Source organism: Cetorhinus maximus, chromosome 6 (genome assembly GCF_964194155.1).
Source record: "Cetorhinus maximus chromosome 6, sCetMax3.hap1.1, whole genome shotgun sequence".
In the NCBI taxonomy this organism is placed as follows: Eukaryota; Metazoa; Chordata; class Chondrichthyes; order Lamniformes; family Cetorhinidae; genus Cetorhinus; species Cetorhinus maximus.
In genome coordinates, this window is record NC_135884.1 from 99,957,771 (window position 1) to 99,982,875 (window position 25,105).

Here is a 25,105-nt window from a genome sequence, read left to right on the forward strand (position 1 = left end):
CTTAAGGAACATATGCATGAATTACAACAATTATTCATTCCTGTCTGGCGCAAAAATAAAACAGGAAAGGTGGCTCAACTATGGCTTACAAAAGAAGTTAGGGGCAGTAGATGATCCAAAGAGGAGACATATAAAATTGTCAGAAAAAGCAGCAAGCCTGAAGATTGGGAGCAGTTTAGATTTCAGCAAAAGTGGACAAAAAGATTGATCAAGAAGGGGAAAATGAAGTATGAGAGTAAACTTGCAGGAAACATAAAAACTGACTGTAAAAGCTTGTATAAATATGTGAAGACAAAAAAATTAGCAGAGACAAATGTAGGTCCCTTATAGTCAGAAACGGGGGAAATTATAATGGGGAATAAAGAAATGGCAGAAGAATTGAACGCATATTTTGGTTCTGTCTTCACAAAAGGGGACACGAATAATTTCCCAGAAATGTTAGGGAACCAAGGGTCTAGTGAGAGGGAGGAATTGAAGAAAATCAATATTAGTGAAAAAAGGAAATGGTGCTGGAGAAAGTAACGGGATTAAAGGCTGAAAAATCCCCAGGGCCTGATAATCTACATCCCAGAGTACTAAAGGAAGTGGCCCTGGGAGTATTGGATGCATTGGTGGTCATCTTCCAAAACTCTATAGACTCTGGAGCAGTTCCTACAGATTGGAGTGTGGCAAATGTAACCCCACTGTTTAAAAAAGGAGGGAGAGAAAAAAAACAGAATTACAGACCAGTTAACCTAACATCAGTAATGGGGAAAATGCTTGAGTCTATTATAAAAGACGTAGTAACAGAACACTTGAAAAGCATTAACGGGACTAGACAAAGTCAGCATGGGTTTATGAAAGGGAAATCATGCTTAACTAATCTACTGGATTTTTTAAAGGATGTAACAAGTAGAATAGATAAGGGAGAACCAGTGGATGCGGTGTATTTGGATTTGAAGAATTTCAAGAATTTGATAAGGTCCCACATAAGAAGCTAGTGGGCAAAATGAAAGCACATGGGATCAGGGGTAATATACTGGCATGGATTGAAAATTGGTTGACAGACCGGAGAGACAGAGAGTGGGAATAAATGGGTCTTTTTCCAGATAGCAGGCAGTGACTAGTGGTGTACCGCAGGGATCAGTGCTTGGGCCCAGCTATTCACGATACATATAAATGACTTGGATGAGGGAACCAAATGCAACATTTCCAAATTTTCTGACGACACAAAACTGGACGGGGTTGTGAGGAGGATGCAAGGAGGCTTCAGGGCGATTTAGGCAAGATGTGTGTGGGCAAACAGATGGCAGGTGCAGTATAACATGGATAACTGTGAAGTTATACGCTTCGGTGTGAAAAACAAAAAGGCAGAGTATTATTTAAATGGTGATATATTGGGAAATGCGGATGTACAAAGGGACCTGGTGTCCTTGTACACCAGTCAATGAAATTAAATAGGCAGGTGCAGCAAGCAATTAGGAAGGCAAATGGTATGTTGGCCTTCATTGCAAGAGGATTTGAATTCAGAAGTAGGGATGTATTACTGCAGTTATACAAGGCCTTGGTGAGACCACACCTGGAGTATTGCGTGCAGTTTTGGCCTCTCTACCTAAGAAAGGATATACTTGCCATAGAGAGTGCAGCGAAGGTTCACTAGGCTGATACCGGTGATGGCAGGACTGTCAAATGAGGAAATTAGTGAATACAAACCCAGTCGAACCAAAGTTTAGAAGAATGAGAGGGGATCTGATGGAACATATAAAATTCTAACAGGGCTGGACAGACTAGGTGCAGAAAGGATGTTTCCCCTGGTTGGGGAGTCTAGAACCAGAGCCACAGTCTCAGGATACGGGGCAGACCATTTAAGACTGAGATGAGGAAACATTTCTTCACTCAGAGGGTGGTCAACTTGTGGAATTCTCTACCACAGAAGGCTGTGGAGGCTTGGTCACTTAGTATATTCAAGAAAGAAAGAAATTTTTGGATATTAGGGGCATCAAGGGGTATGGAGAGAAAGCGGGAATATGGCGTTGAGATAGAGGTTCAGCCATGATCATATTGAATGGCAGTGCAGGCTCGAACAGCCGAATGGCTTACTCCTGATCCTAGTTTCTATGAAATAGAAATGAGTCGCAACAATCTGGAACACGCTGCTCACGAGGATGGAAGTGGAAACAATCAATGATTTCAAAAGGAAACTGGATGGGTACTTGAAGGAAATAAACTTGCAGAGCTACCAGGATTCAGCAGGGGAATGGGACTGACTGGATTGCGCTGTGGGGAGCCAGCATGGAACTCTGGCCTCCTTCTGTGCATAAATGACACTACGAGAGGGCATGGCTAGAGTAGTGGGGTACTTTACCAGAAGTTTGGCCCCATGAGCTAGTGGAAGGGAGGGGTACTGTGGTGGTAGGATCAGAAGGTTGCAATCTTAGTGACAAAGAAATCCAAGAGATCATGCCACATTGTTGGGAGACAAGGGTGAGGGAGGCAGGCGAGGGTTTAAGGAGGCGATCTGCAGTATAGAGAAGAAGCCGGCATTATCTTTGCAGTCCAGGTTATTCCTAGAATAGCGAGCAGGTTTAGCAGAGGAGAGCAGGGCCCAATAGTGCTTCATGTGGTCTAGCCAGATCTGGTGGTGAATGGCTAAACCAGCTGTCCGCCATTTCCTTTCAAGTCTGTATCCTTTAAGACTTAAGGGAGTGGAGACGAGGGACATATGGTGTGTGTGTGTGTGGGGGGGGGTGAGGAGATGGTCAGGATGGGACAGAATAATGATTTTATTGGTTACAAGGGCAGGTGGATGCAAGGGTGGAGTTGTGCAAATCAGTAGCTGCATAAATGTTGTGCTAAAAGGAGGGTCAAAGTCTAGACAGCTGGGATTTTGAAAGTGCAGCTGTAAGTGAACTGGAGCAAGAAGTTTTTTCTCCAGGACATATACAGGAGGAACTTGGGTTCGGAGGAGGAATGGGATGTGATTGGGGAGCTATAGAAGCAAGTGATCAGAGGTAGCCGTGGCCGTGATTGATACAATGGAACCCACAAGAGATGGCATGGTTATGGGTGTGGCCATGAACATGGGCTGAGGAGTTTAAATGAAGGGAGAAATCTAGAAAGGATAAGCAGGCTATGAACTCCCATGACAGAGAGCATGATGAGTTGATATGGAAATTGAAGTCACCGAGGATGAGAAGTCACTCATTGCAGAGGCTGAGGGAGGAAAGCAGTGATGATAACTGTGATGAGAACATTTTTTATTGTACTTGGGTGAAAAAAAATGATGATTTTGAATGAAAGAGAAGATGGATAGAGCAAGGTGAAATGCTCATTGGAGTGTGTGCCAGGGAAGTGGGGGGTGGGGGGCAGCCAAGCTGTGATCTGGAGATTAGTGCCACACTGCCACCATGACGGTCATGATGAGACAACTGGTGAAAAATAATATCCAAGCAGGGAGGCTAAGGGTGAAAGTGTCATCACCCCTCAGCCAGGCTGTGATGTTGACACAATCATCCACAATAAGTTCATGAATAGCAAGGGCCTTGTTCACAAGCAAACAGACATTCTGGAGGGAGGCGTGTAGAGAGCAGAGTCCACCACGTCAGAAGTAGAAGGGTCGAGCTGGACAGGAAGGGTATTGGTAAGATTAGCCCCCAGCTGGAGCACTGAGCGGGAAAGTTGATGAGAGACTGGGATGGGGCAACTGGGGTTGCTGTTCATAATGAACCAGCAGCAGCCTCAAAGAACCTTTTAGAGGATGTCTGAAGAGGCACAGAAGGAAGCTGTAAGTCTTATCTAAGAGGGAGTCAAGCCTAGAACAGCAGCAGGAGAGCAGGAAGGACTAGGAGTGTTGGGGTATTGAATTGGGAGGGCAGAGTACCTGAGAACGAATAAGTGAAAGAAAACATAACATTGGGAGAATGGGGTCTTGGAGGGGTAAGGAGAAAAATAAGTTAAAAAATAAAGAGCAAAAATCGAAGAGTGATGGGCATGGGTCCAGAACAAGAGCCAATATACACATGTAAATGGACTCATGGAAAGTTCAAGTTACATAGGCTTGGTTTTTCTACAATGGACAAGCTGCAACACCAGTTTTTATACCTTATAGTCAAGGTTAAAATCTAACCCCTACTATCTGATCAGGTTTTCAGAACTAATTGTAATGCAAAACTTACCTCTGCTCTGTACTGAAACACCGTATCCCCAAACTCAAAGCATTCCCTACTGCAGCAGAACAAAATTATTTTCTACACTCCCAATACCCCCAGCAAGTTGGTTGGCACAACCTTAGCCTGATTTCACAAAGTCTTTACAACCAAAGATCAACTACATCTCATCTTTCTTCACCTAATTCAAGCCTCAGTCTGAGTTATAAGGTGAGTATGTTGACCCAATGTATGCCAGCAGACACATATTTAAGGTGATTGGCAAAAGAACCAAAAGTGACATGAGCAAAAATCTTTCACAGTTAGGATCTGGAATGTACTATCTGAAAGGATGGTGGAGGCAGATTCAATTGTGGCTTTCAAAAGGAATATGAAAAGCAGCCAAAAATAAAAACTTTGCCGGGTTACAGGGAAGGGATACGGAAGTGGGACTTTTGGGAAAGCTTTTTCAGAAAGCCAGCGTGGAAACAATGGGTTGAATGGACTCCTTCTGTGCTGTAAACATTCTATGATTCTGGGTATCCAAATTCATATTGTTAACATCACAGCACAAGAAAAAGCACAACATCAGGGCCAGAGAGAGAAATCATGGGCTCTGGTGTTTCTCCTGTTTCTGGACCCCTCATACTCACCCCTACTTTAACCCCCCCTTTCACATCATTCTGGTGCCCAGAATTGGGAACCATAGTTACAGTGCAGTCGAACTGTTTTATAGATTTAGCAAAACGCCTTGGTTTTTGTACTCTGTGCCTCTATTTATAAAGCCCATCAAAAGCTCAGGTTTCAGCATGATACACTTTACAACCATGGCTGTGTCAGGCAATTACATGTAACTTGGTCATTCATATTATGTAAACCTGGCCCTATGCAATACCCGGACAGCAACATTCAAAAGACTTGAATCTCAAGCACCACAAACAACAATCCTATGTACAAATGAAAATATCTTGAACTATTCTAGGCAGCATCTGTGGAGAGAGAAACAGAGTCAATGCTTCAGGTCCACGATCTGCACTAGTCTGACAAAGGGTCACTGACCTCTTTCTCTCTGCACAGATGCCGCCAGATGTGCTGAGCATTTCCAACACTTCCCATTTCTACTGGGGCAAAAATAACCCCTTTTGCCAGCCCTCCAAAAAGCAATCAGATTTCTTGTGAGTCTCTCATTCCCCTTCAGCAAGAAACTCAGCAGCGGCTGCCCGAGATCTGGTTTGGCACAACATTAAACATGAATTTTTTAAAAAGTTAAGGTATGAAGAAAACAAACATTAAAAGCAATAAATTGATAGTTTTAAAAATGAGTAATTAATAAATATGACCATTGAAAAGTGCCAAGCAGCAGAGCTAACTAATAAAACCATTTTGCCCTTTTGTTTAAGAAGCAGAGCTTGAAAGAGGTAGACAAGGCCCCAAGTCCTGGTCACTAGAGAAGGGGGGAGGAGTGGGACCAAGCCAAGGAGCTGAGTTAAATTAACACACTCCAAGCTGGCCTCAGCAGAACTCATAGAAAGTGAGGGTCAGAAGTGGGCTGCCTTTCAGCCTGGGTTTTCCACCTTCCGCCTGGTGTGTAGATAGGTTTTTTGGGGGAGGTGTGTGTGCTCAATCCCACTATCGGCTCACACACTCTTTGCAGCTTTCATGAAAAAGCTCAAACTTTTCAAAATTTTCTTCCTAACTCTGCCTCCTCATCCTTCATAATATCCTGGTGAACCTACAATGTACCTTTTCTATTATTCTTTCCATTTGAGGATGCTCAAAATTACACAGTCCATTTCCTGCTACAGCCTTTCTCAGCCGGCGCTTACTCACTCACCCCTACACCCGGGACGTTTGGAGATTTCCTGGCTGAGGAGCAGTTCAGGGTGGTGTGAAGTTGGCAAGACGCACTTCCTCTCAGCCTTGTCTAACACTCCAGCAACACTCCAAGCCTCTCTGTTGCTGAAACCACGTTCCTTCTGGTGTCCCCTACCCGTTCTGCAATCTTGACTCGTAGTCCTTGACTGGACCCGCACCTGCATGGGAGGTTCAGCGCTGCCAAGGGCGGACTACATCACGCAGAACACACCCTGGCTGTCACCACAAATGGCCCCTTATATTACAGAACTTTGTCCTGGAGTGGATCACCCACTGCGTGCTTGTTTGCGAGCACATTGTAGCGTGCCACTTGAGAGAGGGGGCAGTGCTGCCCGAACCTGGGACCCCCCAAAGGCACAGGCCCTGATGATCAGCATTGTGTGTACTGCATCTACCGGGTCCTGCATAACAGTCGGCGTTTTGCTACTCACTTGCTGACAATGATGTGAAGCTGATGTTGCACTTCTGAACGCATGCCATTTGTGATGGTGGCAGCAAGGTGATCAGTGGCATTCTGGAAGCGGTCAATCATTTGTTGCAGCTGACTAATCAGAGGATCTCGGATTTCTTGCTCTTGTGCCTTCTTGGACTGAAGGTGGATCTCTAGTTGCTGGATATCTGTGTGGGTGAAATGCAAAGTCTCAAAAGATTTATATATAAAAAAAGATGAAAGTTGATGTTAGAGAGTTGGATAACAACCAGAAACGTACACATTTCAATAATAGTCATAAGAGTACTAAACAGTAGAGTCAACGCACTGAATTCTGCTCCAAGTTAAAATTGAGAACATGAAATACATTTTGTAACTTTCAGTGCTGTTATATACAACTTCCATGATAATGTTTCCTGTTGAATTGCATAATTCACACTTGCTCAAAAGAAAATTGCAAGGGCAAAAGTGCATGTCAGTCCTTTATTAGAGCATGTACTCAAACCATAGCCAATGTACTCCAAGCAAAAAAAAAAGTCAAAAAATGGAGAAATCACAAAAAAAATCTGTGGGCTTTTGGGAAAATGTAATTAAGTAGGGCTGAAACTTACAACTTCTGCATTTCACCCGAAGATTGTGCAAAAAAATTATATTTTTCTTTCAATCTTTTTTGATCTCTTCCCTTCAAGACAGCTCAACACAATTACCAATTTTCATGGGCAAGTCTAGACAATAATTAGGACATGGCTACAGAACTGTGTGTGGGGTGGTGGTTGTGGAAAGCAGCGGAACACATCCCAACCAACACACAAATGGTTCACAGGAGAGGATCAAAACCTCTGAGTGGCCTTTCCCCCATACCCCCTGTTGTCCCTAGCTTCGAGGTTAAGCTAACTGCAGGATCTCCATACCTCCCCCAGCCACCAACTTGACAAAAAGCAGCTAATTCAGCCAACACCACAGATTGAACCTGGCAGCTTCCTGGTCTATATGCCTCTAAAAATACACCGCCCAGTATATTTATCCACTGAAGTACAGAAAAACTAACTTCATTATCATTTAAAAATATCAAGTTTTTAAAAAAATATAAGAACAGCTATGGATCACTCTGAATCTATTGAATCAAAACAACACTTACATTCTTGTGTTCCTTGCTTGAAGCTGTCATTTATTTGCTGGAACATTGACTGACAAGCTTTTTCAAATACAGGTACAACTATACTCTGGAACGACTCTCTGTAACTTGACTGTATCGGTCCTTGCAAGGCGTCTGCTGCAGCTCTTCCAATACTCTCTGCAGTGTTCTGCAATCACAATACCAAAAAGAAAGGTCTATCAATCAGGGAATGGTCTGATGGACCTTTAAAGGAAAAAGAATAGATGCAACATGAAGTCCATGAGGAATCGAAACTGAACATTACAACAGCCACAGTCTCCAGCTCAAGTTTCTGTATTGGTGATAAATATTACTTTCGAAAGGAATATTACTTATAACTTTAAGCCATTGATGCTTAAACAGAAAAAAATCCAAAAGTTTAGGTAATAAATGAGAGAACAGTCACATTAAATAATAAAGGCTGCACTTGTAGAGTACCTTACTCATTTCTTAGAAATATCTCAATTCATAATAAAATTCAGGCTTCATAGGTTAGAATTTCAAAACTCAAACCAATTATTCAGTTTTAAAAGATAAATTTTAAAAAGGCCATCAATTTATTGTGCCACATTCATCTGAAATGGTTCTGCAACTAGAACAATTGGACAACATAAAACCAAAAATACTGCAAATGATAAATGCGGATTCAAACACTATGTACAATATAAACTCAGCAGGGGAAATCTAGCAGCTCATGTACTTTACACTGGGCTTTAGTATCTGAAGGGTGACCCTTCAAACTCTATGCCTATGAGCTTTGAACTTGCCTGTTTTCATGAAGAGATTTCACCACTCTGAGGCAGGCCAGCTGCTCCAGCTGGGAGGACTTGCCGTAGTGAAGGTGTACAGCAGTGATTTCCAAAAGGGGAGAGAAATACTATTGGTGCCCACATTTTAAGAACAGATCCCTAATTCAGAGTGGCATTGACAACAGCCATGGAGAAGTCGATGACCTAGACAGCCTTTATGGAGGAGTTGACTGGCAGCATAAGCAGAGATCCCAAAGAAAATGAGGGAAGAAAATGTAACTGGGGCTAACACAGGAAACATGATTAGGAGGTGAAATATATAAACTTGTGGAAATAGGTCATCTGAATACTAAAAAAAATAAAATTTAATCCATGCCAAAAAGGCTGTAGAAATTGAGGAAGTTTTGAAGTTTACATTTTCAAAAAGCTTACCTTTGATTTTACCATTTTTGTTATATTCTCTTTTAATATTCCTTCAATTGCTGCAAGCTTGGTTGTAATATGGTTATTCAGTAGACCTGACACTGGCTCCAAATTTTTGGAAATACCTTTCAAAAGAGTTTGAAGAATCTTGTGTTAATGATTCTTCAATATGCATTCTAAAACCTTGTCTATACAGAAACACAGATTTCCATCAACACCGTTTTATGATTAATCAGGGCATGAGTGTTATGGCACACAGTTCCATGGCGACAATAAAGTAAACCCCCACTTAAATTTGAATTGGTTTGTAAACAAAGGATATGTAAGTCTTCAAAGCTTATTGCTGTTAACTTGCCTTGAAATCAGAACGATGTTTCACAAATACAAACTGCAATATAAAGAGGGAGCTCTCATATATGCAAGGAGGCAAAAAGACCCACATCAATAGGTGGGTTGCCAAGAAACCTCCCCAGGCAAAGCACAACAAGAGCCAACAAGTGGCACTGGTAACAGTGGAGGCCATCATTTCTTCTGTCTGAGCTCTCATACCTACGCTTTTTCACAATGCCAACCCATCGAGACCTCTTTCTCCTTTCCCCCTACCCACATCCAGCATTGGGTTGCAGCCAGGGACATAAAACCATCAATGCATTTTTGATTCATTGTGGCTAATGGTACTGTAAATCCACCCTGAAATATTAAATGGCCAAGTCTTAACATAAGAAGCATTTGCATATCGGAGGTCTTCCTGCAATATATAACAAATCATTAGTGTTTCGTAATTGAACCTGTCAGTTTCCAATAAACTGAGAAATACACCACATCCCATTTACTGGACAGACAGTGGCAGTTATCAGGCAAAACATTCCACATTAGTGGTTAATTTTCTTATACCAAGAAGTCTTCCTATTCAGTAATCTGATAAGTGAATTGGGGCCACTGGCATTTTGTCACAATAAGAAGTTTCAGATTCAATTGTAGTTAATGTGCTTAAATGTCTGTTGATCACAAATGTATACATCTGCAACTAATAGGACTCCCCATTAGATGAGGGGCAAAAAAATCCAAATGAGTTACATGATTTTTTTTTAATAAACTTACATTTATGTCAAAAAGCTGGGTTTACAGAGCATCAGTAAAAAGATGACCAGCTATCCTCAAATTACTTCCCAATTGCACATCTTTACACAATTATAATTTTCCCATATTTTCAAGTGTTTTATATAGGTGTGGACCAATTTTTGGCAGAAACAAACTCCCACTTAAATATATTTTACAAATTGCTGACTGAACCCCTACTTAAACTATAGGAACAGCCCACAAGAAATTAATTGCTGAAATTGCTTGCTCATTTAATTGACACTTTCTGAAACTGCCTTTGCCGTGCACAATTTTACCACACAATTTTGTATCTTTCATTGAATAATTTACATGTCAAAAACTCCACGAAAGGTGCTGAAAAGCTATCCCTGTCAATTTCATCCAAGATTTCAAAAACTGATGATTGTGCCATAACACCAGAAATTCACCTGTTAACATAAACGTTCTTACTGAATTTGTTTCAACTTCTGTTGGACATTTAATCAAGAATGTCAGCACACTTCTGCAAACCAGCCATTTCTGTGGAAAAATACTGCCTACTGTCAGTAACATGAATAGGGAAGATTCCAGGGAGAGATCCATTAAAGTTAACATCACATCCTCTGCATGTAGCACAATGTGACCAGAAAATAAAACAAGGAAAATGAAATGGCTAAAGACTTGTAAACCGTTGATCCCAATTCCTTGCAGTAATCTTAGAATCAAATTGAGGCATATAACAAGCTGAACAGCTTATTTACTGACGCAGTCGAGCAGCCAAATTAAATTAATTGCCAAAAGTGACTCAAAACGTGGACACACAAGATCAAATGTTCCAACCAAAAGTTCCAACATCAGACTTTTATTACTTAATAAGGCTACATCCACACAATGGGATTTCAAAGCCAGCAATGAAAAAAAAATCAATGAATGAACTACATATCTAGTTACATCGACAGTGAACACCATTATGATTGTCCTGCTTAAATGAGTCACATTCTAATTAGGCATCAGATTAAGTGTTTATAACTTGCAATCATTTCCCTATCAACTGCAGAAATGATGGCATGGTGCACAATATCATCCAATGGGTACTTTGAGTGCGATATTTCAGCAAGATGGAGATTTACTCAACAATCAATAATGGAAATGCTTACAGAGTCATTTATTTAAGGCAAATAAATGGGAGCCTTAAGTGGCAATAAAGAAACTCCATTTTCTTGCCAGTTTGGTCACCACTGTTGTGTTTACTTTATGAATATCCAACCAGAGGTTTTACACAATTATACTTTCCCCCTATTTTCAAATACTCTGAATAGGTGAATACTCAATTTTTGGCAGAAACAGATTCCCACTAAAATATATTTCATAAATTGCTGACTGTGTATGATTAATCCTTGCACAAACTAGGAGAACAGCCCACAAGAATTTGTGAATTGAATTTGAGTTGAACTTCTTTTCTGGACACTTAACATGTCACACGAATAAATTGCAGAATTGGAAAACATTGAAATTATGCCAAAATTCTTTCCTGGTGAACTTTATATGCTTCAACATTCAGCAAAGTTGTTCTCAGTCCTTACTCACATTGTGGTAAAGTTTTCTTCATCTCATCCCGAACAGTCTTCTCTATACGATTACTAATAGAATTCGCCAAATTCTGAGAGAGCTGATGAGACAGCTGTTCCTGAAAATGCCCACTTCTTTCATGTCCTTCTGCCAAGATCCTATCTGTTCGCCTCTCTAGAGGGTTAAGTTAAGGCAAACCATTACAAATTACTTAATTATAGTGAAGAGAACCAATAATGGGCCATCTTTGTATCAAAGCACCAACTCAATAGCCAGACAGGTAACCGACATTCAGTGAGTTTGATTTAAAATAAAAAATAAAATGAAGGAAAAGGGGAAACAAATTTGTTGTTCATGAAGGACCAAAGCCCATAGTAGAGGACCGCACAAAGGTTCAAAAGAGCATATATCAAGAAAAGGTATCAAGCAAAAAGCCATATCTTGGTGGCGGGTTAGGCTTTAAAAGCTGCAAACTGAGGAAAGGAGGAAGGCTGATGAAGGTATTTGAGAAAAGGAACTAAAAAATACAGATTTCAAAACGAGAGAAATAATTAACTCAGAAAATCAAAGCCAGCAAACATTGTTGTAGCCATACGCTTCATGAAAAGATTAACGTTGAGAGAAGGAACCAAAAGTTGCACCCAGCTGTGCTGCTTGAAAAACAGATATTAAAACAATCCACGTTATGATCAAGGTTGGCCCCATTGGAATACTAGGAAAAATGGTTTTGATATGGGTAGTCTCCTGAGAAGCTGCGCAATTCCATTCTGAATTCCATTCAGAACCATCAAAATTTACACTATGCAGATTAGTAATGAAATCTGAAAATAAGCTTAAATGTGTGAATAGATTAATAGCAAAAAATGTCACCTCTGGTTCTTTGGGTAATCACCATAAGTCTGTGGTCTCTGTTACCAACCCTTCTGCCACTGGAAACAGCTTCTCTTTATCTATCCTATCAAAACTCTTCATGATTTTGAATCTCTCCTCCTAATCATCTCTGCTGCAAGGAGAACAACCCCAGCTTCTCCACTCTTAACAGCAGTATCTCATCCATTCAAGTAAATCTCTTCTGCACTAAGGCCTTGACATCTTTCCTAAAGTGCTATGTGCAGAATTGAACTTACTTGCTTTTGTACCCAATTCCTCTGTTCATAAACAGCCTTCTCAAGCTGCCCTGCCAGCTTCAAAGATTTGTGCATATACATCCTTCGTCTCTGTTCTTGCATTCCTTTTAAAATAGCACCATTTAGTTCATATTGCCTCTCCTCATTCTTCCTACTAAAACGTGTCACTTTACACCTTTCTGCATTGAAGTTTCATGTCATATGTCTGCCCATTTCGCAGTCTTTCTGCATCTTCCTGAAGTCTGTTACTGTTTCCTCACTGTTTGCTACATTACCAAGTTGCACGTCATCTACAAACTGAAGTTATGCCCTGTACATCCACTTTCAGGTCCAATTACTGACCCCCTGGGGAACACCACTATATTATTTGCTGCAGTCTGAGAAGTAACCATCCACCATTGGACTCTGCTTTCTGTCCCTTAGCCAATTTCATATCCATGCTGTCACAGTGCCATTAATCCCAGGGGCTTTAATTTTGTTTACAAGTCTACGATGTCATTCATTGCCAAACACCTTCTGAAAGTCCAAAGTATAAAACCACAAAACCCTCATCAACTCTTCTTCATTCCTTCTAAAGCTCAATCAATCAAGGCAAATACAATTTGCCTTTTTCAAATCTCTGCTGACATTCATTTATACTTTTCCATGTGTCAATTAATTTTGTCCTGGATTATAGTTCCTAAAAGTTTCCCACCACCAACTTTAAGTTGGCTGGTTTGTAATTGCCAGATTTATTCCTCTCCCCTTTTTCAAAGAGCGGTGTAACATTTGTAATCCTCTCAGCCTCTGACAACAACCTGATATTTGAGGTGGTCTGGGAGATTGTAGTCAAATCCTCGCAATTTCCACCCTTACTTCCCTCAGCAACGTAGAATGCATCCCATCTGGAAAAGGTGACTTTTCTACTTTGGATTCTGCCAATTTGTTAAGTACCCCCACTTCATCTATTTTTATCTCATCAAATATCACTTCTTCCTCCTCCTTTACTGCTACACTACATCTATCTTCACCTGAGAGGAGAATGCTGCCGAAGTGCTCATTTATTGTTTTAGCCATGCCCTCTACATCCACAAGAATATCTCCTTTTTGGCTCCTCATCAGCCAGGCCCTTCTTTTTACTAGTCATTTACTATTTTTATAAAAGACTCTCATGTTTCCTTTTATGTTAGCCACTAATCTATTCTCATTCTTTTTATTTGCCCCTCATTCCTTTTTTAAATCTTCTCTGTGCTTTCTGTATTCAGCTTGATTCTCTGTTACGAACCCTAGGTCTGTGATAAGCTTCCTTTTTCTGTTTCATTTCAATCTCCAGTTCTTTAATCATCCAGGGTACTCTATAGCTTTGGATGTCCTTCCTTTCCCCCTCATAACAGTGAGTCTACACTGTAGATGAACCAGCTCCGCACTGAATGTCCTCCAGTGTTTAAATACAGCTTTAACACCAATTTTTGATTCCATTCCACCTGGGCCAGATCCCTTTTCAACTCACTGAACTAAGCTCTTCTCTAGTTTAATATTTCCACCCTCGATTGATCCTGGTCCTTTTATCATTTGTAAGCTTGACAGTACAATCGCTGTTCTCCAAAAGCTCCTTACTGAAGCATGCTTCACCTGGCCCAGTTCATTCACCATTTGTTGCAGAAGGCCCCCAAAAATTTCAATAGGGTTTGCCTGAGCCCTTCTTTAGAGCCACTCTAAGCCCAAAAATCACACTACAGGTTGCAATCACATCTGGGAAGTAGGTTTCTAAGTCATGCAGTCTCAAATTGGGCCCTTGATTACTGTGAAATGACTTGTGCCAGTCTCTTTTATCAATTGCAAGGTGTTGTTCTTTCATCTCAAATTGTTTTTGAATTGCAAAGAGCTTGGCTGACACAAGAAGGTGAAATATTAATAACATACCCAATAAAAAAAGCTACGGTTTTGTCAGATAAGGGAACAAAAATCACTCCGCATGAATTTCCAGGCAAGATAGATACTGAAAATGACATTCAATCCAATAGCAATTATATAAAAATAAATTTACAACACATCAACAATCATCAAGATAAAAATGATTAGCAGAAAATACTGGTAAGAGGTGAAACAAATACACCACAGTGGCAGTGGTTTTCTTACATCTGAGGGGCATTCTGGATATTTATTTGATGGCACATAGTATTGTAAGGATATGAAGCTAAGTCACAACTTTCCTTTATGCATATGATGCTAGCATACCAACTAATGTATAAACGTCATATTTTCATTACTCAATCTTTCCATAACATGTTAAAAAATTCATTTCACGGGTGTGGACATCACTGGCAGGGACAGCATTTATTGTCCATCTTTAATTGCCCTCAAGAAAGTGGTGGTAATCCCCCTTCTTGAACAGCTTGACAGTGTGGTGGAAATATTCCTACAGTGCTGATAAATAAGGAATTCCAAGGTTCAGATCTTGCATCGAAGGAACGCAATATATTTCCAAGTCAGGATGGTGAGCAACTTGAAGAGAAACCTGTAGGTGATGTGCCTATGCACCTGCTACCCATGACCTTCTAGGTGGCAGCATTTGTGGGTTTGGGAGATACTGTTGAAGAAACCTTAGGGAGTTCCTGCAGCGCATCTTGTAGATGGTCCACACTGCTCCATGATACACCGATTATGGTGGGAGTGAATGTTCAAGAAGAATGATCAAGTGAGCTGTTTTTTCTTGGATGGTTTCAAGCTTCTTGAGTGTTGAAGGAGCTGTACTCATCCAGACAAATGGAGAGTATTCAATCACACTCCTGACTTGTGCCTCATAGGTAGTGAATAGGTTTTGCGAGGTCAGATGGTGATTCACTCAGCACAGAATTCTCAGCCTCTCACTGCTGTTGTAGCTATAGTATGTGTTTGGCTGGTCATCAAGTTTCTGGGTAATGGTGACATCCAGGATGTTGATGGTCAGGGATTCAACAATGATAATTCCACTGAAGGGAAATTGGCTGGACTCTCTTGTTGGAGATGGCCATTGTCTGATAGCTGTTTAGCACAACTATTATTTGCCATTTACCAGCATAAACATGAATGCTGTCTAGGTCATACCGCATGTGCGCAAAAGTCCTTCATTATCTAAGGAATTGTGAATGGAACGAAACATTGCCCAACCTTCAGCAAACATTCCACTTTTGCCCTTTTAATGGAAGGAAAGTTACTGAAGAAGCAGCTGAAGGTGGTTAGACCTAAGAAACTGCCCTCAGGAACCAGTACAGCCATTGTCCTGGACTTAAGATGATTGGCCTCCAACAATCATAACCGCCTTCCTTACCGCTGGATAAGACGCAAGTCAGTGAAGAGTTTTCCCTCTGATTTCCAGATTTTATGACAGCTCCTTGGTGCTACAGTTAAATCCTTCTTGATATCAGTAGGCACTCTCAACTCACTTCTAGATTCAGCACTTTTGTCCATGTTTGGATCAGGGTTTTAATGAGATCTGGAGCCATGTGTTCCTGGTAGAGGATCGAGCACATAAAGCCACTACTGGGGAATGTTTCTCTGAAGCATGACTGATGTAACACAATCAAGGGAGTATGGAGATTATAAATCTTGAGAACTATCCTTTAATAGTTTATACAGATATTGAAACCTCAAACTGTATGACTTGCTAACATCTAAGCCAGTTCTTTGGAGTTTCTAATCAGTCTTGTTGTGAGGGCCCAATCTACTACTATTGCCAATACGCTACTTTCAGTGGATAGAATCATTTAATCAGAGAAGATGGTTTATTTTTCGTAGTGTGTTAAGAAATTCATCATGGCACACATGAATACCTGAGATATTATCAAATGTGCTTACTTTTTAAAATCCATTGTTTCTAACAGAATAAATATGACTTACTCTATTAAGCTAAACACCAAAGTCCTTTACCACTATGTAGGACAAAAGGATACGTTCTTGTTCTTGCTGCGTGACCATAATCCGTTCCACATGACCCATAATGGAGCCCTGCACTGCATCCATATGATCGGTGAGCCTCTGCATAAGCTCTAACTGGTTCTGTCTCAATTCACAGAGCTCCCTCTGTTGGCTTCGTAAGAGAGAGAGCAACTCTTCCTGGTCTGTGTTGAACTGCTGCTGGCGAAATAAAATAAATCTTAAGAGGAGATTTCCTTTTTTAAATAAAGATTAAGTTAGACATAGATTGAATTACATGATATTGAAGGAGGTCCTGAGTTGCTCTTCTTCTAAAACAAGTGTAATTATTTTGTATGAAGGGTAAAAATAGTTTTACTGGCTAGGGTTTGGTGGGAGTATGCAAAAGGACAATGATTAAGCTCCCTCAATGACTTTAGTTGAGCAGCCATGCAGACCAGGAAGTGAGTAATCAGCTGGTGTCAGCCAGGGAAGCAGGGTGGGCACTCCAGACAGTCCCAAAATAGTTGTGCATGCAACGGGAAAATTAGTCAGATCCCTGCTCCTCATGCATTAGGCACTATACAAAACAAACAGGTCAAGAATAATTGAAACTACATATAATTTATTTAAAATATTTCTGAAAAAAGAGGCATTTGTCAAAGCTTTTTGTCTTGCATTCATCAGGACAATTTACAAGAAAATACCAATGTGAGTGGAAACAACATATTTATACTGTATGAGAAGAGAGTGCTGATTGGTTAACATGTTAGAGGCGTTGCCATGGCAAAAGCACCAGTTGATGGTGGCTAACAGTTAATGGCCAAACATTGTTTGAAATTTAAACCAGGCAGCTTGACTCTGATTAGTCACGACATTGCTCTGAGGAATGAACCAGCGAATGACTGTCACTTATTCTGTTTAGTTGAAATAGGTGCAATATGTGTACATGTTATTTCTGTCTGCAAACAGGGCCCTGTGCATTAACATATGTAGCTTCCAGTACATGCAAATGTGCCATACTGTGAGCCTGACTGACAATCTTAAATTGGTTGCCAGCATAATCATTAGCACACCGAGGATTATGTAACAAACGTTGTCACATCCAATGTTGGACCCCGCGTTTTGAGTTTTGCAAGCACATAGCTTGTCCCATCTGCTGTTCGCAATGGGCATGGTGTTGATATGATCAGGCAGTCTTTGGGACATATGGCTTACGTATCTAGCATCACACTGGCACAGAAATTTATACACCACATTACTCATTTGTGTGATAGACAGAATGCCTTTTTGGCTTGATGGCAGCATCCTGTTAGTGGCAAATACCACTCGTGTTGCTTTGGCATAGTAGCAGCGTGAAACAGCTAGCTTCACCTATTACTCAAATTTTTGAGGTGCCTTGCCCTCCTATGGTAATCTGAGGTAGACTGGGTACACTTCAGGGCCAAAAGTGATGGCCTTGCCCCCGTTCATGAGTTTGCCCAATATACAGTGTGAAATGATCTGATCAGGGTAGCCATTATCCTGCAGGATGTCTTTGATGCCCCCTATTTCAGCATCAAGCTTGCATGGTGAGCAAATGGCTCGAGCCCTATTTATGAGATTGCCGATAAGGCCACTCTTAGCATATGGAACTGCAAGAGTCCCAATGCATGTATTGACCAGTAAAGGTAGGCTTGCAGTAGGCAGACTGTGGTACAGAACCCCGGCAGATTTCTCAACTAGTACATCAGGGAAAGGGAGTTCATTTGACTGTGCCATGCCAAAGGTGAATTTGAGTGCAGGGTGGAGTCCATTAAGAAATGCAGGGAAATTATTACATGCAGCTGCGAATTTAAATATGGCAAACTTATCATCCACACATTGGAAATATGGTAGGAGGTTAGGTGTCATTCCATCGAAGACTCGTTTCTCATGAAATCCAATAAAGATGTTTGCGAGATCATGGGGCTAGAGGGGATCCCATGGCAACACCATCTATTTGAGCATACATGGTGTCATTAAAGCTGAACTCAACTGCGCAACTTGCCAAGTTCATAAGCTCAATGAATACTGATTCACGCAATGGTAGCAGGTCTAGGTCACCATGACATAGTACTGCAGTGCAAATATCTATGGCTTCCTCAAGTGGGACATTGGTGAATAGGCTCGCAATGTCAAATGAGCACACAGGCACAGCATTGCTAGCGATATGCAAGTCCTGTATGGTCTCTGCAAATGTGAAGGAATCCTTCACCGTGCATCTGGAAGAGTTGCTCAGAACAGGTTGTAACAATTCGCCCAACCTTCTGGCCAATTCATGCTGTGCAAAACCAGTCATAGATAAGATAGGGCGTTAGGGCTCTTAACAGTTCCACGCGCTATAAGATTGGCCTTATCAGCAACCTCATAAATAGGGCCCAAGCCATTTGCTCACCACGCAAGCTTGATGCCGAAATAGGGCGCAAAGATATCATGATCAGATAATTTCACGCTGTATATCACACAAACTCATGAACGGGTCCAAGGCCATTATTTTCAGCCCTACCTCTGGTTACCCCGGAAGGGCAAGGCATCTCAAAAATTTGAGCAACAGGCGAAGCTAGCTGATTCACGCTGCTACCATGCCATAGCAACAAGAGTGGTATTCACCATAAACAGGATGCTGCCGTCAAGCCAAAAAGACGTTCTGCCTATCACACATATAAGTAATGTGGTGTATGAATTTCAGTGCCAGTGTGATGCAAGGTATGTAGGCCGTATGTCCCAAAGACTGGCGGATCGTATCAAACAGCATGTCCTTTCCGCTGTTCACAACGGGCAAGGTACGGACTGTACCCAACCAGCCCGTGCTTGCAAAACTCAAAACAGTGTCCAACATTAGATGTGATTCGCGACTGGACAACACTTGCTAAATAATCCTCAGTGTGCTAAGAATTACGCTGACAGCCAATTTAAGATTGTCAGTCAGGCTCACAGCGTGGTGTATTTACGTGTACTGGAAGCTACATATATTAATACACAGTGCCCCGTTCTTTGCAGACAGAAAAAACATGTACACATTCTTTGAGACATACGGCCTACATACCTGGCATCAAACAGATGAGTAAAAAGCCTACACAACTGAAGATCTACATTTTATAATCTAGCACAAACATGATTTAGACTCAACAAATTTAACATTATCTATTTCTGCTCAAGTATTTTGATTCTTAATTTCGCTGGTGCTGGTTGCACAATTAGGAGTCCCCCTAGCAGCTAATTAGCAGCTAACTTCGCTTGCACAAAGAAAATCCATGTGCAATCCTCAATAGTCAATGACAAGCAGCCAACTTGATCCTATTCTCAGTCACTAATATAAGGAGATTTTAAGAGCCTAAATCATAAATGGGTTGAAAACCATGTGCAACAGACAGCAGCAGTATCAATGACATCAACATAGTCATCTCTTCAAAAGGTCGCTAAATTTCAATAATTTACCCCATTGAGTTAACTGTAGAATTCCACTCACAATGGAGCCACATAATAAAATGTCTAAAACACCTCAGCATGAATGAGGAAACTAAAAGGTAAATGCAACATTCTTTCAAAATTTGTTAAAATTTCAGATTTCAACTAGAGATTGTTGAGGTGTCAGCTGGGAACTCTCCATTCTAAATAGCAGTCAGGCTGCATAAATTTGAATTAAGCCACGTGAACTTCTGCAACTTCAGCTCCTCCCATGAAGATATGCTTGACAAAAACGGATATAATAATTTCTAGAGTTTTACCAAATGCAGGCTACTCCTCTTAATTCAAAGTTGCCTAACTCAAATTACTGAATTCAATTTTTCAGCACAAAATTCCCACTTTGTGCTATTTACATTGCTTAATACAAGTTATTGGATAGTTCATTTTTAAGTGCAAAAACAAACAACTGGTACGTGAAGACTATACATGGTAGAAACATTTTGCATGTACCAACCTGCTGCTCTGACCGTGGGGATTGTGTGATCTCCCTGAACGAAAAGAAAAAGAAAATTACTTTACATTTAAAATCTCTTTGAAAAACAAAACTTGTTAGTATCCTTGCTTGAGGCAATAAACCCACAACCTGCCAACATAAATTAGCAGCTAACTTTGCTTGCACAAAGAAAATTCATGTGCAATCCTCAACAGTCAACGACAAGCAACCAACCTGGTCCTATTCTCAACCAACATCCACATGCTTGTATTTTACAACAGGGTTCAGTGGATAGTGATCAGGAAAGGGAAACACTGAGACCAATTTAGTACCTTACCTGCACCCCAGCTGAGGTTAGCTCTCTGTACAGAGGAACAATGGATGCATGACTCAGCTAACCTGGTGGTTTTATTAATCGAGTCACAAGGGAAACACTTTCTCCTTTTAACAGAAAGGGCAGCTTCAATAAATTTGATCATTTTTACATTTTAAAATCATGTTTCCTAGAAAAACTCCAGTGTAATGAACCAAAATGTTGAAATGAGGTTCATTGTGGGCTAGAACAAGTTAAAAATGTGTATTAAAAAACAAAAAACTTCTGCGGATGCTGGAAATCCAAAACAAAAACAGAATTACCTGGAAAAACTCAGCAGGTCTGGCAGCATCAGCGGAGAAGAAAAGTTCTGTTCTGTTGAAGGGTCATGAGGACTCGAAACGTCGACTCTTTTCTTCTCCGCTGATGCTGCCAGACCTGCTGAGTTTTTCTAGGTAATTCTGTTTTTGTTTTAAAAATGTGTATTATTTAGTTTACCAACAGCAGACTCTGTACAACAACTACTATTTATACTGCACCTTTAATGCAATAAAATGGTATCACAGCAGTGATACAAACCAAAATTAGACACTAAGCCACATTATGTGATAGTAAGCCAAAAGCTTAGTCAAAGAGGTAGGTTTTTAAGGAACAACAGAATGGAAGAAAGAGGTAGAGAGGTTTAGGGAGGGAATAAAAAAGCTTAGGGCCTAGGCAGACAAAGGCATGACCACTAATGGTGGAGCAATCAGAATTGAGGACGCTTAAGAGACCAGAATTAGATGAGTGCAGATATCTCAAGACCATTGTGGGGCTAGACGAGATTACAAAGATAGGAAGTAACAAGGCCATGCAGGATTTGAAAACAAGCATGGGAATTTTTAAATCAAGGCATTGCCTGACAGGGAGTCAATGTACATCAGCGAGCAATGGTGTGATAAGTGAACGGGACTTGGAGTGAGCAAGGACAAGGGCAGCAGAGTTTTGGACGACCTCAAGTTTATAGAGGATGGAATGTGAGAGGCCAGCAGGGATGTGTTGGAATAGTCAAGTCTAAAGGTAATAAAGGGATGAGTGAGGGTTTCAGCAGAAGATAAGTTAAGGCAGAGGCAGTGATGGGTGATGTTAGGGGGGTGGAAATAGGTGATCTCAGTGATGGTGTGTCAGATGTGGTCAGAAGCTCAACTCAGGGTCAAATATGATGTGAAGGTTTAGCCTCGCTGTTGTCAGGGGGAGGGATAGAATTGGTAACTAGGGAATGGACTTTGGAGCCAGAGCTGCAGACAATGGCTTCAGTCTTCCCAATGTTTATGAAGAAGATTTTTGCTCATCCAGTCTGATAATTTAACAATGGAGGAGTTGATAAAGGTGCTGGTGAATAAAGCTGATCAGCGTACATATGAAAACTAATGCTGTGCTTTCAGATGTCGTCATCGAGGGGTAGCATGTAGATGAGAAATATGAGGGGTCCAAGGAACGATCCTTGGGGGACACCAAGGGTAAAGGTGCACGAGTGGGAAAAGAAGTGTTACAATATGGCAGATGGTAATTGCCAGGCTGACCAAATCCCAAAGGGAAACTTGGTCAAGCTATGACAATGATTTTGCAATTTACATTTATTATGAAAAGATATGTATACTGTTAAGGCAGAAGTAAAGAGTCCACTACAACCTCAGGAGATTTTGAAGATTAACTTAAAACATTTATTAACAAAAGAAGTTAAACACATAAGCTTACAGTCATATAGTTAAACTTAGTCTTATAACAGTTCCCAAAGGATTTCTACTTAACTAGACTCCCAACTACACACCCCTTTCTGGCCTCAGTCCGAATAGATTCTTAATCTATAAAAACATTCAGCAATATTACCACAAGCACCCACTGTTGCTGTAAGGAAGGCATTTCACAGCTTCTCTCTCCCTCTCACTCAACAATGGAACTCCAAGGCTTATGACAAAACCTTGCACGCTGGACCAAGCCAGCACTTCTCCAGGGTGGCTAGAGGCTGTTGTTTCACAGGCCTCTTTCATACAGTCCACCTCTCAAGATCTCACATGGCCACTCATCTTTCCTTAAATATATTTTCTCCCTTTTCGTTCTTGAAATCCATTGTTTCAAACTTTATTTGCAACACCAACTCTTTTAAATATAAGGTCTTTCATGTTTCTGTCTCATCTTTGCTTTTGGGTCAATAAAACATGATATCCCCACTGCTTGTTTACCTATCAACTCCTGCCAGATGCAACCATTTTCCTTGTTACCTTCTAAAGCCCCTTTGAAATTCAAACCTCTCAACTTATCTAAAAATGCAAATGTTAGCTCGCCCATTTCCATTTCAAAATGCCTGCTCTCATCTAACCCTTTGGTGATTTAACCCTTGCAGTCTGACTGTCTTCAGTTTAATTAAATCACACACACACACACACACACACACACACACACACACACCCATAAGCCTGCTTCAGTAGTAATATTAGGAAAAATGATATTTCCTTTACAGAAGCCACTGCAAATGATCGTTGTTGTCAGTCCCTCGAAACGAAGATGAGGCCCACCAGGCTTTATGATTTATGTAAAACAAAAAGAGAATTACCTGGAAAAACTCAGCAGGTCTGGCAGCATCGGCGGAGAAGAAAAGAGTCGACGTTTCGAGTCCTCATGACCGTTCAGCAGAACTGAGTATAGTTAGGAGAGGGGTGAAATGTAAGCTGGTTTAAGGTCGGGGTGGGGGTGGGGGGGGGGGGGGGTGGTTGTAGGGACAAGCAAGCAGTGATAGGAGCAGAGAATCGAAAGATATCACAGACAAAAAGAACAAAGGGGTGTTGAAGGTGGTGATATTATCTAAGAAAATGTGCTAATTAAGAATGGATGGCAGGACACTCAAGGTACAGCTCTAGTGGGGGTGGGGTGGAAAGGCTGACATGGTATTACAGTTGTAGATTTAAAAATAATGGAAATAGATGGGAAAAGAAAAATCTATATAAATTGTTGAAAAAAACAAAAGGGAGGGGGAAGAAATGGGGGAGGGAGTTTAAGATCTAAAGTTGTTGAATTCAATATTCAGCCCGGAAGGCTGTAAAGTGCCTAGTCGGAAGATGAGGTGCTGTTCCTCCAGTTTGCGTTGGGCTTCACTGGAACAATGCAGCAAGCCAAGGACAGATATGTGGGCAAGAGAGCAGGGTGGAGTGTTAAAATGGCAAGTGACAGGGAGGTTTGGGTCTTTCTTGCGGACAGACTGCAGGTGTTCTGCAAAGCGGTTGCCCAGTTTGCGTTTAGTCTCTCCAATGTAGAGGAGACCGCATTGGGAGCAACGAATGCAGTAGACTAAGTCATCTTCCGACTAGGCACTTTACAGCCTTCCGGGCTGAATATTGAATTCAACAACTTTAGATCTTAAACTCCCTCCCCTGTTTCTTCCCCCTCCCTTTTGTTTTTTTCAATAATTTATATAGATTTTTCTTTTCCCACCTATTTCCATTATTTTTAAATCTACAACTGTAATACCTTGTCAGCCTTTCCACCCCACCCCCACTAGAGCTGTACCTTGAGTGTCCTGCCATCCATTCTTAATGGATGCCGCCAGACCTGCTGAGTTTTTCCAGGTAATTCTGTTTTTGTTTTGGATTTCCAGCATCTGCAGTAGTTTTTTGGTTTTATCTCTGTGTTTATGATTTATGTGTCTTCAGGTAATTCAGCAGGCCAATCCTGGAGCCACAGATCTTTGGACACAGGACAAGAGCTGCCCTGAAGAGAGGGGGGGGGGGGTTCTTGAGCCAGGATTCTGTATTCTCTCCTTCTGCTTTCGTCACTTCTGCACATCAGAGTTTATGCCGTCAGTGTCTGACTGAGCTGCAGCTTCTTGAATGAGGCACCACCACATGGCAAAATTCGCAATAAATTCCTCCCTCGTGCCAATGTCAATTTTTCTCCTTTCAATAGGCTTTTAGAGCCTCCTTAAAACTCTTTCTCTGTCCTCCTTGAGATCGGTTGTTGAGATAGGGTGCCATCCCACTCAATTCTACTGATAAAACCAAAGAGCTCTTTTACACAGGTCTGGATTCTGTATTGGCAGCTATCCCAAATCAAGACAAATTAATCCTACTAGAAGATTACAATGCCAGAGTTGAATGCAACTACACTGTCTGGAAGGGCACCACTGGGAAAGGAGTGGTGAATTCAAATGACAACAGTCTCTTCTTCCTCACCAAGTGAACTGAAATGAGCTCATCATGACAAACACACTCTTTTGTCAGAAAGATAAATGCAAGACAACACGGAAACATCCCAAATCCAAGCACTGGCACCTCCTGAACCACGTCACTGTCCAAGCCTGAGATCGAAAGGATGAACACATCACCTAAGCCATGTGGTATGAGGCAACTGCTGGACAGAACAGAGACTTGTATGCTCCACATGAGCGTACACCTGGCACCCAAACACCAAAGGTCCTCAAAGAAACCCAGA

The 25,105-nt window shown here is 41.2% G+C and overlaps 1 protein-coding gene across 1 annotated transcript in view; it reads right to left on the bottom strand.

The window, feature by feature from the left end:
* Window positions 1-25,105, bottom strand: part of edc4 (enhancer of mRNA decapping 4) — a 99,797-nt gene that overhangs the window by 12,074 nt on the left and 62,618 nt on the right. Inside the window, exons 21-26 of the mRNA XM_078544168.1 lie at window positions 20,350-20,383; window positions 16,445-16,628; window positions 11,425-11,580; window positions 8,767-8,882; window positions 7,568-7,733; window positions 6,431-6,617 (exon numbers count right to left, since the gene is read on the bottom strand). Coding sequence (XP_078400294.1) covers window positions 6,431-6,617; window positions 7,568-7,733; window positions 8,767-8,882; window positions 11,425-11,580; window positions 16,445-16,628; window positions 20,350-20,383 — 843 coding nt within the window. The remainder of the gene's footprint in view (window positions 1-6,430; window positions 6,618-7,567; window positions 7,734-8,766; window positions 8,883-11,424; window positions 11,581-16,444; window positions 16,629-20,349; window positions 20,384-25,105) is intronic.